Source organism: Pseudoliparis swirei, chromosome 14 (assembly GCF_029220125.1).
Source record: "Pseudoliparis swirei isolate HS2019 ecotype Mariana Trench chromosome 14, NWPU_hadal_v1, whole genome shotgun sequence".
In the NCBI taxonomy this organism is placed as follows: Eukaryota; Metazoa; Chordata; class Actinopteri; order Perciformes; family Liparidae; genus Pseudoliparis; species Pseudoliparis swirei.
This window is the reverse complement of record NC_079401.1, coordinates 9,878,868-9,893,223: the sequence shown is the minus strand read 5'-3', so window position 1 is coordinate 9,893,223 and position 14,356 is coordinate 9,878,868. Positions and strand designations below refer to the sequence as shown.

The following is a 14,356-nucleotide window of genomic DNA, read 5'->3' as shown; positions in this document are numbered from 1 at the left end:
TATCAAGCTCCTCCTCTTTTATGGAACCAGCTTCCACCATCAGTCCGGGAGGCAGACACAGTCACCTCATGTAGACTGAAGACTTTCCTCTTGATAGTCTTATAGTTAGACTGAATCAGGTTCACCTGGTCCAGCCCCTAGAGATGCTGCTATAGGCTGATAGGCTGCTGGGGGACATTTAGGATACACTGAGCACCTCTCGCCTCTTCTCTATCTCCTTATGGATGAATTTACATCTCTTCATCACACATTACTAACTCTGCTGTGACTCCACGTCTCGTAGGGTCCATTGGACCTAACTGTGTCTGATGCCTCCTGTCATGGCCCTGCTGAGATTTCTCTCCTGAAATCCAGAGGAAATGCAAGGAGGTACGACCAGTGATGAAACAACTGTGGGAGGATAAAAACATCCCATTCACGCCGCAGATCGGGATTTGTGGCAGCTGTCTCCAATTTGGCCTCGGCTGCTCATATAAAAGGGCAGCAGAGCTGGAGTTTGGGAGAGAGGAAAGTGAGCAGAGGCGCAGTCTTGCGGTCTGCTCGGTGTTGTGTGGAACACAATAAAATATGCTATCCAACAGAACCTTGTTGTGCATGGCTGATCCTTGGTGCTTTTGGGGGAAACCCACGGGTAATGGCGCGAGAGCTGCTTCAGGATTGTTTAGGACTCTGGAGTCCAGGCCTTCATACACTGACCGAGGCAGCACCCCCCACTGGAGTCCACAGGATTAGGGGGATTCCAATCAGAACGGATCACAAAGAAAAGCTGAACAGAGAGACTATTTGTAAAGAAGACGGCTAGCTAAGCTAAGCCATTTGTATCAATACGTATTGAGGATGCTCTATTCATTTATTTTTCTACTGGAGGTAGGAGCTTTATTTAAGAGAGGGACAGGGTAAACTTACCCAGGAAAGATTTAGTCGCATCACTCGTCCTTTAAATAAGCAACACAAGGAGCTGGAACACAAATTGGCTCTGGGTGTCCAGCTGGGCCGGTTACGTGGTATCTTTCCTTTTCTATATGTAATAGATGACCGTGTGTCCTACCTTCCACTGGACCAGCAGGTTCTTGGCGGCCTCCGGCTGCTCCTGCATTCTCTCTTTGTTGGTGGCGTCTATTAAAACGTTGCAGGTGGTCTCGGCCTCCGTCAGCCAGTTGAGAAACTTCTCCAGGTCGAGGTACGACTGCTGCAGCATCTTCAGAGCCGCCTCCAGAGCCGCCTCTCGGTCCGAGACACTGGGGACACACACACACGTGAGGACGCATGTTCCCACGGTAACATACACATGCTGGTTGAGGTAACAATAAATATACAGGACTGTCTCAGAAAATTAGAATATTGTGATGAAGTTCTTTATTTTCTGTAATGCAATTAAAAAAACAAAAATGTCATGCATTCTGGATTCATTACAAATCAACTGAAATATTGCAAGCCTTTTATTCTTTTAATATTGCTGATTATGGCTTACAGCTTAAGAAAACTCAAATATCCTATCTCTAAATATTAGAATATCATGAAAAAGTATACTAGTAGGGTATTAAACAAATCACTTGAATTGTCTAATTAACTCGAAACACCTGCAAGGGTTTCCTGAGCCTTGACAAACACTCAGCTGTTATAAATCTTTTTTTTTACTTGGTCTGAGGAAATATAAAAATTTTATGAGATAGGATTTTAGAGTTTTCTTAAGCTGTAAGCCATAATCAGCAATATTAAAAGAATAAAAGGCTTGCAATATTTCAGTTGATTTGTAATGAATCCAGAATGCATGACATTTTTGTTTTTTTAATTGCATTACAGAAAATAAAGAACTTTATCACAATATTCTAATTTTCTGAGACAGTCCTGTACATCTTTTTCTATTCAAAGCTTGACCAAAAAAAAATTGTCGGTTCAGTTTCTTAAAAGAAATTCTAGATAATTTTTTTTACAATACAAAAAAAAAATGAAAAAACTTTATTTAGCTAGGCTGGCGAAGACCAACAAAATATTGATTACATTTCTGGAAAAAAATACGAGCTCCTTAAAAAGCAATTAAATATTAAATATAATTCATGAAATCTTTGTAATGGAAAAAAAACACCTACTTTCATGAGGCTCTAGGAAATTCAATTTGAGAGACTTAGAGATGCATAAAATATATATTTCCCCAAAACACTCCTTCTTAAAGAAACTAAAATATATCAAATGAACAACCAGTAATCTATTTTGTGTAAATATATCGAGACAAGATAAAAATATGGATAATTCTATAAAATTAATGAACTGAAGATAACAAATCCCTTTCCCAAAATATAATAGATAACCACTGATTGCCCATAAAACTAAATTATCAGTGACTATGACTATCTCGACAGATATTGCAATCTTTCAAATTCACCATGATAAAGCCCTCTTCTACTGAAGCCTCAAGAAAGACAGGATTTACATTCTAAATATAACATAACCGCCTCAGTTTCTTCACAAAATTTCGATATGTAAACTTTTTATCAAATGAAACCCCACTTTAAAAACCTTAAATGCACACTGTTAGGAATTCAGTCCACAGATATACAAAACTACATGAATAAAAAAATCTGTTTACCTTCCATTTGCAGTTAATTTATTAAATAAGTAGAGAATAGAAGTGGGCCGAGCACAGAACTGTGCGGTACTCCATTTAGGCAATTTAAACTGAGCAGCTCTGAAATAAGCTACCTGTGCTTCAGGAAGGAATAATAAAAAGTATAAACACCTTTCTTATTTCTTCAGGGATATAAATGTCTCGCACCATACACATATGAATGTACACCCATATAAATATATGTATTTTCAGTGTTCTTACCGTCGGTTGACGTGTGTCCAGGTGGCTACCATGTTGTCGTTGACCTGGGTGACCTTGTGAGTGTCGTCATTGGCGTACAGTATCAGCAGTTTGTCCGCCAGCGCGTTGGTTTCCTCCACCGGACCGTACCACTGTTGCAGCTCCTTCGCAAAGAGCTGAGGAAGAGAAGAGAGAAGAGGGAAATTAACGAACTGCAAGAATAAAAAAAAATGCAATGATAGACTCACCATTCAAATGTCTCGCATTCATCCCAATTACAAGTGATAATGTGTATTTTAGCCGTTTTATGAATCTCACATGCAAGATGTGTGCATCCAAACTACGAGTCTCTGAGGCAAATTTGTGATATTGGGCTATATAAAATAAACTGAATGGAGTTATAATTATAATAACTTAGACACAAAACAAAAATATGTTTGCTCTACCTTCAGCTCGGCGTTTTGTTTCTTTAAGGCTTCAACGGTGTAAGTGACTTCCTGCCAGGACTCCATCCTCTCACTGGCCCGCTTGATGAGGTGATCCGCCCCCTTCTTGGCATCCAGCCAATTGGTGGAGTCCTGCTGCATATTGTGGAGCTGCTTCGTCCTGTCGTAGAGTTTCGTCTGGGAGTCTTCCCAGTGAGCCTGAAGCCTGTCGACTACAACAACAGAAAGAATGAAAATGGCGAAAATATATATAGAAATACGGCACTTTCAATGACATAATTTATAGCGAGGTAGATACCTTGACGTGGTTGCCACCTCAGTTTTAGATAGCATTGGAAAGCTAATTACTCACTGACTCAAATAAAAGGTATGGGCGCAGGTATACTGTCATTTTTCATTTCATAAGTCATAAAGAATGCATTATAGGGCAAGGTGAAAGAGTGAAATCCTGTCAGTCTGCTTTGACACTTGAGACCCCCTCAATTGCAAAATGTCAAGGAGGGTTTCTAAATTAAATTTTAAAAGCCTACCCATCAGATGCCCGGCAGTTTTAATTTTTTAAACTGCAAAACATTTTATGCAAGAAACGAGCGTGGAAGGCTCGTTCCACCAATCACACGTGGATAGATTTGTACGTTTGTCTCATAGCTTTAATGTGTGTGTGTGTGTGTTTGTGTGTGTGACGTACTGCGCTCAGTGATAGCATTGCGGGTCTCTTGGTTGCTGGTTTTGTTTTTCAGGTTCTGGGCTGCTGTGACCTGTCTGTCCAGTAGGGGGCGCCGCTGGTCCAGCTCCTGCAGAGACACCTGAAAACACCAAAATCGATATTTGTAATTTAACACATTGATTATCGCAGTTCAAATGAATAATTGCAGTGTTATCGTTGAACAAGGATCTCTGACCTTGAGCCTGCTGATGTTGTCGTCGATGTCTTCCAGGTCGGCCACCACCACGCGCTTGTTCTGCACCATGTTATCCAGCATGGTCAGCCAATCAGTGAGCTCGGCCCACGACTTGTTGAACTGAGCAAGTGCCGCAGATTCAGGCAGGGAACTCCCTGTCAGACTTTCATCTGCGATACAGACACAAACACACACATCATTGGTTGCTAAATAAACAAAATAGCGACGGCATGAATCCAAACTTGAGGCTCCAAAAGGGCAATCCACCAACCAATAGGTGGCTTCATGATGACTGATTTATAGAATCATGGAATGATTTTAAACCTCTTTTCTTGTATCTGTTTTCAATGCTCATTTTGTTTGTTGGGAGAATAAATATATATTTCGACAAAGTTCACACAAAAACATGCATCGACCCAACACTGACCATATAAACATTCCTTACTTAAACAACTCATTGTGTGAATGAAACTAGTCTGAATGTAACGTGAAGCTACAAGCAACATAATAGAGGTCACGTATTGCATATGGACATGTACTTTTCTATTGATTTTTTTATATTAGTATTAATGTTATTCCTTGTCTGTGTATGTATGTGTGGAGGGACTTGCATGGACTGTACAATATAACTTAAATTGTTTCGTAAGCTTCCTAAATTGGCAGATGTTTATGTAAGGTTCCTACATTAGCAGATGTTTTGGAAGTTTTACACATTGGCAGATGTTTCGGAAGGTTCACACATTGGCAGATGTTTCATAAGGTTCCTACATTGGAAGATATTTAATAAGGTTCCTAACTTGGCAGATATTTAATAAGGTTCCGACATTGGCAGATGTTTCGTAAGGTTCACACATTGGCAGATGTTTCGTAAGGTTCCTACATTGGAAGATATTTAATAAGGTTCCTACATTGGCAGATATTTCGTAAGGTTCCTCTTCAAAGCAATCATAAACCTTCAGCAACTGGATCCAAGGTCTACGATGGACAAAATGATGTCTTACTGGCTCTTTTGGCCACGAGCAGGACGGCCATCCTCTCCTTATGCTGCCGCACCAGCTCCAGGATCACAGTCCAGTTCTCCCTCAGCTTGATGTTTTTCATCTGCCACACACAAAGATACAGATGATTGAATTGATCACAATTAAATGCTTGTATGTGTAAAAGTATATACAACGGGGTGGGAATGCTATCCCGATATGGATGGTTGTGTGTGAGTGTGGGCATTTTTTAATGTATGTGGAGATTGGCATTTGTACTGGATTATGGACACGGATACTATTGTTTTGATTGTATGCTGTTTGTTTTGTTGTGTTTATTTATTTAAATGTCAAAGATTGCTATGTTTTGTTGAAAATGCTAAAAAGAAGAAAAAAAAAGAAATTTTATTTTGATATGGAAACTTCAGGTTCATGAAAAAAAAGCATGTATCTAACAGGTTGTGTTGTATTTCCTCACCTTGTCCGGTTGGCTGTGAGGACTGTCCTTGTACAGTTGATCGGTTCTTTTCAACACTAACTCCACCTCTGGATGCTTTACTTGCACTTCCTCAATGAGCTGGAGGAATGAAAGCAGAAAAGTTTCATTCAAAAAGAAAAAAAAAAGAGTTTACTTTCTCAAAATGAAGCATTACTGCCGTGTGTGTGTGTGTGTGAGTGTGCGTCCCACCCTCGCTGGCGGCTCCTCGGGGGGGGCGTGCTCTAGCTTGTGCCTCGTGCTGGACGCCCAGGCAGAAAGGATGTCCAGCTGATGTTGAAACTTCTCCAGCTCCCTCAGCAGACCCTCGATCTCCAGCTGGCGCTCAGGCAGAGCCTTGGACACCTAAACAAGAACAGGCAAACACATTTTTTAAAGTCTTTTTTACACTTACGCCAATTAATTAATGTGGTTTTCAATGCAAATGATTTGTGAAATGACATGATTAAATACATTTTAAATTTGTTAAAAATTAAATTGACAAAAACGACTAAAACGTTAACTGTGTGTTACATCATCACGTGTGTGGTATGACTTCATAGCCTGGTGCAGCTTTGTTGAGGCAAGTGAGGAAAAAACAATACGGGTCCAATAAATGCTTGTTCTAGGTTTAACATATATATATATATATATCAGGGACGTGCGGTCAGGGGAGGCAGGTGAGGCAGAGCCCAAATTAAAAAAATATATAATGATAACATCAAATGTATATTAATGTTTGTCCACCGATCTTTATGTATGACTAATTTCGAACATTTTATCGTCAAAATCGCTGAATTTGCCTATTTCCTGTTGAAATACAGGATGAAACGAGAGTTGAGGCGACAAGTCGAGCCTCACCTCTGATTGCGCAATCCATCAGAAGCTGGGTTGATGCAATTGGCCCGTGCGGGTTGCCGTATCTCTGCATGTCGCCAATATAATGTTTGCAGATATGTTTATTTGCCCTGATTTCCCACAGTCTGGCTAAGGTCTTTAACCATGACAGTTTGATGTTTGTAAGTGACATATTTAGTTTCGCTGATGGGAAATAAAACCGCAGGGTGGGCGCACTGAAGGGGGCGCTCGTGAGCCAACGGGTACTTGTTGCTGCTTCTTCTACGCAGAGGCGCCAGGCGAGTCAAGTCCGTTTGTTTTTGTATTTTGCTACGCCAGACTGCCAACATGGAAGAGGATTATAAATCTAAGCTTAAAAATGTCTCAAAACTGGACTTATAGTCAAAAGTGGACGTGATTAACACAGGTAGGCCAACTGTTTCACAAAAATGAAGGGACTTACAAAGTCACGTTCAGGGCTTCTGTATTGCACTGATGAGAACATATATTATATATATTATATTTAAACAAAGCTGCTCACCTGAGCCCAGCGAGTGTTGATGATCCTCATGTCTTTCTGTCTCTCAGCAGGAAGTGTTATCTGTTGGTATCTGAAGTTCAGATCCTCCATTGCCGCCCTCTTGGCAGGAAGCTCCTCCACGTGTGCCTGAGAGACACACACACACACACACACACACACACTAGTATTACCTCATGCAGGCTGAATTTAACAAGAAATGACTGCTTAATGTAGGACACTGGCTCTTTTAAACTAATTATCTAAACTAAGAAAACCAAACACACACACTAATGTGTTTTTGAGTGTGGATTTCAGAATTAAACATGATGGAAACTCATTGAAAGACATAACACCGTCTGAATTGAATTAATAAAACCAGCAGACGCACATCTTTAATGATAAAATCCTTCTAATAATAAAGGACTGCGTCTCATTTACGCTACGATAGCAGCTAAATTAAATGACACTGGCGAACACAGACCCACGCGTGTACACAAACAAACAGACACGGCTCATTGTCACGGCTGTGTGGAACTGTGTTTGGTACCTGGACTTTGCCCAGAGTGTCTCTGATGTGCTGCGGCTCAGCGGGCTGCAGGCCGATGGCCAGGACGCCCTCTGATTGGTCCAACCAGACCAGCATGGAGCCCATGTTCTCCTGCAGCTCGGCTGTGGCTGTGCGCGCCTCCACAGACCTGCAGGAGTGAGCCGAGGAGGGTGAGACGGGAACAAAGTCCCGATGGCTCCGTCGGATAAGACACTACAATACAACTTGTATAGAAACCAGGGTTCATACACATGACCAATGGATGTCCATGACCTTTCCATGACCTTTCCATGACCAAACATTTTGTGACACAAATGAATGAGACACAATAGTTTGATTAAAGAATAAATATGAATATAAATGTTTATTCTTGTAATCAAACTGCGTAAATAAACATGTGAATATAAGCCATTTTGTGCTAAAAAAAATGTCACGGACTTTTCTAGGCCTGGAAATAATTTGTTTTATATTCCATGACTTTTTCCAGGTTTTCCATGACCATACAAACCCTGATAAACAATTAACAATACAACTCTCCTCAATAGCATTTCCTTAAATCTTAATTAGAGTAACGAGTTCATTTTGTTTAACAGGGCCATGTTTTCACATCGAATTGCTCCACGTTCTGTTTGTGCAGGCGAAATGTACTTTCAAGGACATTTGAAAGTCAAACAAAGCATTGATGTTTAATGAACGGCAACACACACACACACACACACACCTCTTGCGTTCGTTGAGCTGCTGGCAGACGTTAGCCCAGCGAGCGCTGAGTAACTTAAGCTGCGTTCGGAGCCGCGAGGCGTCGTCTGGTGTGCTCAACTGGCTGATGTCCTCTCCTGCTGAGCTCACTCTGCACAACACCACTCCCTGGAGAGGGATGGCCTCCATCAGGTCCTGCACACGCACGCACAACACACGCACACAAAGTGGGTGATTACTCTTTACATTTTTTGGGGGATTTGTGTGTGTACATGCTGGAGACTTATTTTAAGGTCCCAGCCATCTTTCACAAAGTGCGTGATGTCATCGGCAAAGAGGTGCTAAGAACCTTCAGAAACACGATGGTAGGACGTCGGGTCAGAACCGGAACTCCATTGAGATTAATTAATTGAAGCCTCTTTATGGGGTAGATAAAGGGATGGTATTTGTTCAATTTCTATTATTTTTTTGCATTATGAAAAGCGCTGACACCATGCAGGCTTGAGGTATTCGTTAGATACTGTATATTGTTTTGAAATTTTTCAAATGAAATGTAAAGGAATAGTACAGCAATGTTGGGATATCCACAAAGGGAATACAGAGCATCAGCACCCATACATTCAATGAGTGTGTGCTTATACAACAACGGATAACACACACACACACACACACACACCTAAACAAACACAAGTTGTCTGCGCAGGTGGACACTGCGAGCTGATCACAGCAGCCCAAAGTGAAGTGGGCATGTCTGATGAACACACACACATATATATATATATATACATAGCAATAATTCATAATTATGCAAGGTTGAGTGCGTCGTTTTTAACCACAGCAACCAAGAATTAAAGTGAACTCATTGAAACGCCTGTGAAAGCATCCCCTCAAATATTTCTGAGGATGATCCCCTCATACATTATTCATCCGTGTCTCGGCGATGTAAAAGCCTGTTTGTTCTACGCTTGTATCAAATTGCTTTTTCGTAATACTTCAATTTCGGCTTTTGGGGTTGATGTAACATTGCAATGTCAAAGATGATGACATCATATTGTTACATAAGGCCTGAAAAGGAAAGTGTTCCCGAGAGATGCTGCTATAGGCTTATAGGCTGCTGGGGGATGTTTAGGATACACTGAGCACCTCTCTCCTCTTCTCTCTCTCCTTATGGATGAATTGACATCTCTTCATCGCACATTATTAACTCTGCTTCCTCCCCGGAGTCCTTGTGACTTCACGTCTCATAGGGTCCATTGGACCTGGCTGGGTCTGATGCCACGGCGCTGCCGATGCTCCTCCTCCCTACCTCCTTCTGTCTCATGGATCATGGAGGTCTGGATCGTGATCCATGCCTACGACTCATTATTCATACACTCTGTCACATTCATTGAATGTTTATGTAACTCTGTAACTCTGTTCATCTGGCAAAAGTTTTTTTCTTTATTTATTGGGAGTTTTTCCTGATCTGATGCGATGTCAAAGGTCAGGGATGTCGTATGTGTACAGGTTGTAAAGCCCTCTGAGGCTAATTTGTCATTTGTGATATTAGACAATATAAAATAAACTGAATGTGTCTTTTTTTTATGTGTTCAGATTGGACAGAAAACTAAAAAAGAAGAAAGTGCAGGCGGAAGCATGTTTGGATTCAGTTGCTCAAGGGCACTTTCGCAGCATTGGTGGACACTGGAGACAGAATACGAGTCAGCTGGAATACATTCAGCAGCTCTCTGGGGGAAGATCCGCCGTGTGTGTGTGCAAACCTGTCTGCATATCTGCACAGTACTGCTGGTGTATGTACGTTACCCTGAGGTGCTGCCCGTGTGCCGCCGGCTCGCTGTCGGCCCGCCTCAAAGTGCTCTCGGCGTCGTGCAGCCACTCCTCCATCGCCTTCTGATCCCACGCAAGCTTCTGCCACTTGGAGTTGCAATCCTGCCAACGCCTGCCATAAAACAATAAACAAACCCGTGACGATGCATGAAGTATCCATTAGCAAGAGTCAGGAGGCTTTTTCTGGCCAGCTTTTAAGACTCTACATTTTATAAGAGAGCGAAAGCGACACGACAACTGAAAGAAAAGTACAATGGAACAGTAAACAAAGAAACATGTGCAGTAACCCAGAGAACATCAGGAAATTACCTTTTTACCTTAAACTTGTACGTTAATTACTCCGAGTGTAAACTCTGCTTGACTGCATAAAGAAGGATCCCCTTCAAAACCAGGTTTGCATTTATCGGTCTAGAACTTCTTTTTTTTTTTTTTTACGAACACTACATCAGGGATTTATAAACAACAGATTTGTCATTCAAATACGTCCACAAAATGAATCAACATTCATACGGATCACGCCCCCCTCCTTACTTCAGTCTGTCGTGGTAGAGCTTGTTCACTTTGTCCCAGTTAGTGTGGAGGAGGGCGGCGGTCTCCTGCATCCTCTGAGCCTCCAGAGGCCGAGCCCTAGACGCCGCCTCGGCTCTGCGGCCCACCGCTCCCTCCACCGGGCATCGCAGCTCGTCAATGTTCCCCTTCACCTCCTGCGTGGGAGGTGGATTTTTGTTACCTCGGGGCCTTTGTTACACCCCCCGGCTTCAATAACTTCATATGGAACAGCCAGATATTAGATTGGTATGAATCTGCTCCTCTAACTCAGAACCAGTCCTTGCTCTGTGTATCAGCAGTAACTCCATGACGACACACTCTCCCCTTTTATTGACTTGTATACTAAATATAAACGGTGTATATGTGTAACTACATTATTACCTACTGCTTGATTCTTCATGATATTATATATTGTGTGTGGCTCTGAGGCCTCCGTATGAAAGAGGTGCTGACCTTCAGGCAGAGCTCCTGCTGAGGCAGCTTGTAAAACGCTGCAGGCCAGAATTCAGGAGAGTTCAGCTTGAAGTCTGTTTCTGACACGGAGCGCAGCAGAGCCTGCAGCTCTGTGATGTAGTCCTACACACACACACACACACACACACACACACACAAGATACAGACACACACAGACATACACACACATGCACACACACAGACCCACACGCACACAGACAGACATACACGCACACATAGACACACACGGACACACAGACACACACATAGACACAAAACAAACACACAGACACAGTAACACACACACAGACACAGTAACACGCACAGACAAACGCACAGACACGCACACACACAGACATGCACAGATGCAAAACAAACACACAGGTAGATGAGAAGAAGAAAATAGAATTACTTCATACAAATGTTGTATATCATGTTTGTTGATGTATCTAACCAGGGAACATAACACAACTAGCTTTAGGGTAAATGCATCATACTGTCAACTGATTAAAGAGCAATCTGGTACTAATTATTAAATTAAGTTAAGTTTGTTTGACCATGGACATTTAATATTCCATATGTATGAGAGCATCTAGAACTATCGGAGCACTGAGAGGCAAGTGAGTGGGGATACTTTTTTCTACGGTATTTCTTTTAGTTTTGTGTGAAAAAAAAGATTTTGGCAGGTGATTTTGTAAAGTGTTTTTGACCACAAGGTGCTGAATTGCACCACTGCCCCCAAGCCCTTAAATATGACTAAAAGCGTAGAGGTCCCTCTAATGTTAGACAACATGCTAACACATAACTGTCGCTTGTATTTACTGTAAGAGTCCACGGAGGAATTAAAACTCATTTGGAGAAAAACATGAACGTTTTTTGTTCCATTTAGAACATGAAGTGTTGGCTTGCAGCCTCTTTTGACTGAAATGAATTAGACAACTAACGTTTTCAGCTGCCAACATATTGGTATTTATTTAAATTATTAATTATATTATCCTGGAAAACCCTTTTCACCCACACCTGTGTCATAGAGAGAACATTATTAACAACATAGACAGATTATCCCTGGAATTTTTTTTTTTTTTAAATCCAGTTCTTTAGCCATAAACACAAGAGAGAATGGATATAGATCACCAACGTGGTTTTTTCTCACTTGCCTCTCGGGGCTGCTGTATGAATCAGATCTATAGAAGACATACATTTAGTATGAACTAAAGTATACTTTTTGTAGTTTATGTAAATAACAAAATTCACAGAAATGTCCAATTCAAATATTACATTATTAATCCGTATTGTGTATCATGATCCTATTCAAGCTTGTGTCGCCTCCATTTTAATATCATTTAAGCCTTTGATTGTGAGTCAACTCTTGAAAAGGCAATTTAAATACATGTCAAATTTCCCTTGATCATGATACACAATACTCTAACTGGAAAGCTGTCCCGACTGCAGAGATACCGGGGTGTTTACACTCAGCTCCGTTCATTTCACCACATTGTCATGCCCCTTTTTTACCCGAATAAAAAAAAAAAAACACACATTAGCAATATAAATATAATCAATAAATAATGTTTATGATTGCTGCCGTCATTAATGAGTCAGCAAAAGCAGAAACACTCACAAGCTGAAGGACTAAATATCCTTTACTGTTCAATTTAGTGGCTTCTTACTATTGTTACCGGAAAGAAGTTATACATTTGCTACTTCTGCATCATTCAAATGGAACCTGTGTGATTTAGTATTGCACTGAACATAATGTTTGGGGTCAAAATAGAGGCAGCAAAGGTGATATCCATGATATCCTGACTTTTAGTCCCTAGTATGGGTCAGACACCAAAGACCTACATTTCCCATAATGCAACTCATTATCCTTTTTCGTTACCTGGTGACTGCCCATTAAACTCCATATAACAGTTTCTGACACTTTTGTTGAATTTGCAGTCTGAAAGCCGAAGCCAAGGTAACTGATGACATCAAAATGACAGAACATGTTCGTTATGAAATGAAATGGAAGGCCTGAGTGTTGAATCTCACAGTTTCCCTACTGCCTATTATTAGCATTGTATAGCTGAGAAAGAGAGCTCTGTCGTACTGGCTTTTATATGGGCTAATGTTTGTTCTGCAGTAGGGAAGATATTCAAGGAATAGCAGATATTAAAGGAATAGCAAATATTAAAGGAATAGCAGATATTAAAGGAATAGCAGATATTAAAGGAATAGCTTGACATTTTGCTGAGAGCTAGATGATTAGATCGATACCACGACCATGGCGGTGTGTTTAATCAAGCTATGTAGCTCAATTATGCTCAGTAGCTCAATACAGCTAAGTAGCATAAAGACTGGACGCAGGGGAAAGAGCTAACATAGCATAGCATAACGCAGATAAGCGCAATTTAGCTTAACGTAGCTTAGCGTAACATAGCTTAGCATAGCTTAACGTATCATAACATAGCGTCGCGTAACGTAGCATAGTGTAACATAGTATAGCGTAACATAACATAGCGTAACAGCATAACGTAGCATAGCGTAATGTAGCATAGCGTAACATAGTATAGCGTAACATAACATAGCGTAACATAGCATAGCATAACGTAGCATAGCGTAACATAGCATAGCGTAATGTAGCATAGCGTAACTTTGCGTCATTAATTAGATACTCTATTATTTTATATTTTACTACTACATTTACTACATTTATCTGGTCTGTTTCTTATTACTCTGCAAATTAAGATTGTACCTACAAATGATGCTACATTGTGCTGTTCTGCTGTTACTGAACTACATATAATGATATAACTCTGACTGACAGATGCAAGTGTCAAAAGAAAAAAGAGAAGAAAAAAAACTCATACTCCATGAGATGTTGTTGTAAATATATTAGAATGTTTTTTTGAAAAACTTTTCAAGACAATTATTTGGTTAATTTCTGAGATTAAAGTGAAACATATTCATTCAAATAAACTCAAAAAAAGTAATGTTTTTTGTTGTCGTCAAGGAACCTTAAAGTGACCATGCCTGAATAAAAAACAGCTAAAGGGTTGCACATGAATGTTAACACATTTATTTGATTTCTATGTTTGCAACCAATTAATTTCAGCCAGTGTGACAGACATAAAGGCCTAAACCTGCTCTCAGTGTACACACATCTACCCACCTGTTCACACATTGATTGTTTCATATTTGTGATTTCAATGTGTGTTGCTGAGACATGAAAGCAGAGCAGATCTAACTGATGAGAGGAAGAGGTTTAATGTAACATGTGGTCTCAAATTGAATCAAATGTTGGCAATAAACTATTTCATAAAACAGCTTGCTAGT

General features: G+C 40.6%; 1 protein-coding gene across 1 annotated transcript in view; it reads right to left on the bottom strand.

Annotated features, from left to right (window-relative positions):
• LOC130204709 (dystrophin-like) overlaps positions 1–14,356 on the bottom strand; it is a 320,570-nt gene that overhangs the window by 75,953 nt on the left and 230,261 nt on the right. The window contains 14 exon segments of the mRNA XM_056431663.1: positions 1,049–1,238; positions 2,828–2,982; positions 3,253–3,464; positions 3,941–4,058; positions 4,155–4,324; positions 5,156–5,255; positions 5,610–5,708; positions 5,820–5,972; positions 6,985–7,110; positions 7,511–7,658; positions 8,232–8,404; positions 10,013–10,148; positions 10,568–10,740; positions 11,039–11,161. Coding sequence (XP_056287638.1) covers positions 1,049–1,238; positions 2,828–2,982; positions 3,253–3,464; positions 3,941–4,058; positions 4,155–4,324; positions 5,156–5,255; positions 5,610–5,708; positions 5,820–5,972; positions 6,985–7,110; positions 7,511–7,658; positions 8,232–8,404; positions 10,013–10,148; positions 10,568–10,740; positions 11,039–11,161 — 2,076 coding nt within the window.